Genomic DNA, 3,146 nt, shown 5'->3' on the forward strand with positions numbered 1-3,146 from the left:
ATGTGACACTCCTCTCTAAGAACAAGTTCATGGGATCATCCCATTGGGATGCTGTCAATGCTGCCTTCATTGGCATCATCTCGACTTTGTGTTTGTTATTACAATTGCTCCTAGAAGTCCAGTATGAGGTACTTCAGGTACCCTTCAACTGTGCGTCGCGCAATGCCCATGCTCCTCCTCAGAGGATGTTGACGGATGAAGACCAGGACCTCATCATAGACTCTGAGGCTGGCAGAGTTTGTCGACTCATACAACAGTTTTATCAATCGAGTATGTCGGTTCAACTGACCGATTCTCTTGATGCTTTGTTAATCGATGACCCACTACGTAACACAATAGTTCAGGGAGCCTGGTACGATCCAGAGTTGCTTCCTCTTGGAAACGACAGACTTACATCGAGAACCTTACGATACCATAATAACGACATAGTCACCTCATCATAGTGATGTGTTCTATTGAGTGTTGCGCGGTTCTTCCACTATTATCACACTAGAACGGCCCCATTAGGATCGCCACAACCACTCTCTCACGTTGGATAGGTTTGTGTCCACTAGCCGCCAGAACCAACTATCAACACAACTCATAATAACTATCATTCACATCATGTTACAGGTTGAGAAACATTACATCGCGCACCACCCTCTTCCTGAGGAGGGGCCCTGAATTCAACAACCTCCAGTCGATGCATCTCCCTATCGATCGGCTGAAGCCTCTTAAAGAACATCACATAGACTTGGCCAAAGACGCTGCCACCATAGCAACTTCCGTTCCCTCCGCTCGAGGCACCAGGCCCATATCAGTTTCCATTTGAGCTCACAATCGAGGTCCCGACAAGTGCACCCTGAAATCACCATAGGAGGATGGACAACACAAGCTCTTGGAAAATATGCACATGGTCAACCATCTGACAATATAAAAATTCTGAGGAGCTTTGGGAATTAATTATTATACACTTCTATCCAAGTTTCTATAGCTAGTAGGGCAACTCGTGAGCTCAGCTGAGGAAAGCCAGCATATATATATACTCCAACATTCGCAAATTTTCTGTCGATCATCACAAAAATGCAACTTCGTAAACAGCAAAACGACACTATCCGAACCGGAAAGCACATGCGGACCTCCCCTCTGCGGTTGAAATTCTGAAAGGCTCCAAGGCCCTGCACTCAAGCTCGATGGAGTGAACCTCCCATTAGGTGGCCGACTAACATACCCACGATGCTAGTCACTGTATACTCATGCATTGTGACATCTGTCCCTCTTGAAGGAAACTAATCACAAAAATAATCATAATGATTATGCATCTCTCGATGACGCCGCAAAATATATTAATATTCATTTCACTCATATCGACTAATGAAAATGTATTAATATTCATTTCACTCATATCGACTAATGAAAATATATCAGTATTCATAATATATAAATGCTAATCCATTTATTTCTATGAATATGAACGATTAGATGTGATATTATATATTGGTGAGTATTGTATAATCATATTGCATATTAATAGGCAGGGGAGGGTTATAGAGACTTCCTTATAAGTACCATTGAGTTGTCAGGAGGAACCTCATTATTCACCCAGTCTAAAATTAGCGATAAATTTCCCTCGACAGCATTTCCGTATCGTAAAACGAGAACATCACGAACTCACCAATAAGATTCTTATCCATCATATCGACGAGCAACAACAATTTATTCATATCCTTTGATACCAGGGGAAGCTGCTCAGTCGTGCTGCTGCTGCTGCTCTACCACTCCCCATACACCCACATAAACCATGTGTGCTTTCCTCAACTCAGGAGTTTCCTCGTTACATTGTGGGAATTTACACGAGACGTAGGGGAGAATAGTATAAAAACAAAGAGGATTTCCATATTGTCACCAACACATGTAGATGCTCATATACTAGTGAGAAAACTCCTGAGTTCAGCTGAAAAAAAAGCAAACATATATTCCTCCAACATCACTTAGACCAAGAAAGACCGCTGGTTCGATTCCCAGGCCCGCCACTTTGCACCTTCATCTAGCCAATTCTCTGTAGAATGTGGTTTGCTCTCCTCGTCTGCTGAGCTCAGGAGATTCCTCATAGGAATTCATATGCAAATTCGGATGTGTTCGGAAAAAAAAACAATGATCATTTCATGTTCCAGTAACCCAATAAATATTCTCCCCATGCTTTTATAATCAATTCCCTCATCACAATTAAACATCAACACCTGTCTACCCAGCCATCCTCCAAGCGCCTTCACGGATTCCGTTTTCCCTACCACACAAAGATACCCTACGCACAGCGAAGATTTCCCCTTACCAGTTCCAGCCGGTCCATAAGGATTCCCTCCAAAACCCAAGTGCAAGCCGTGCATCAACGTCATATAACATTTATCAGTCAGAGGCGTGTGCACCAATTTGGAAACATTTCCCTGAACAAAAATCACAAAAAATACTACTAAAACACACTAGAGTTTCACCCGAGTTTCATCAAATGGCGTAAAACTCACCTGTTTGAACCTGACAACAATCAACAACGTCCTAAATAAAATTTCCCGCTTTCTCGAGCGGTAAAATTTCCACAAAAAAATTTTCCGAAAAATAAGACAGTCCAAATCGATTTAAACCCGACAAAAACGAACGTTCTTGCGGAAAAATTTTGGGCAAAAACTAACCCCAAACGTTTCTGCATCGCTATCAGCTTATCCCACTGCCTCACTCCTTCCTACTACCATGATGATGATGACGTACTACTACTAACCCCTGCTCCTCCTCTTCTCTCACTATTTCCAATAGCAATAAGCTCGGAAAAAAGTGCCCGGTCGTACAGGACGACCAACTTGGCAGCTGTCAAGGCCGCCTCTTTCAGATCCAGCCTGATCATCAACAGATCGTCTTCGAAATCCGTCGACTCAGCTTCACGCTTTATTATATCGAACTAATCACAAGACAACTGCCTCCCTCTCCACAAGAGAATATTCTACTACTATCTTGCTCCCACCCTTCCTAACTGTGACTTCGACCCCCCCCCAGGGCTGGGCCTTCAACCCGTACAGAGTACGGGTTGAAGGCAAGCTTGGGAGGGGTCGAAGTCACAGTTAGGAAGGGCGGGAGCAAGATAGTAGTAGAATATTCTCTTGTGGAGAGGGAGGCAG

At 43.5% G+C, this 3,146-nt stretch overlaps 2 protein-coding genes across 2 annotated transcripts in view; both read right to left on the reverse strand.

Annotated features, from left to right (window-relative positions):
* Pmar_PMAR027414 (hypothetical protein) overlaps positions 1–427 on the reverse strand; it is a gene marked incomplete at both ends in the record, with an annotated part of 556 nt that extends 129 nt beyond the window's left edge. The window contains 2 exons of the mRNA XM_002780754.1: positions 1–15; positions 395–427. Of these exons, the coding sequence (XP_002780800.1) occupies positions 1–15; positions 395–427 (48 nt within the window). The remainder of the gene's footprint in view (positions 16–394) is intronic.
* Positions 428–2,157: 1,730 nt separating this feature from the next.
* On the reverse strand, positions 2,158–2,423 carry Pmar_PMAR027415 (cytoplasmic dynein heavy chain, putative; the record flags this gene model as incomplete). Its single annotated transcript, XM_002780755.1, has 2 exons — positions 2,158–2,266; positions 2,312–2,423. Coding segments are annotated over 2 exons (221 nt in total), but the record flags the coding sequence as incomplete, so codon positions are not given.
* Positions 2,424–3,146: the final 723 nt, after the last annotated feature.

This window comes from Perkinsus marinus, assembly GCF_000006405.1.
Source record: "Perkinsus marinus ATCC 50983 genomic scaffold scf_1104296944144, whole genome shotgun sequence".
Lineage (NCBI taxonomy): Eukaryota > Perkinsozoa > Perkinsida > Perkinsidae > Perkinsus > Perkinsus marinus.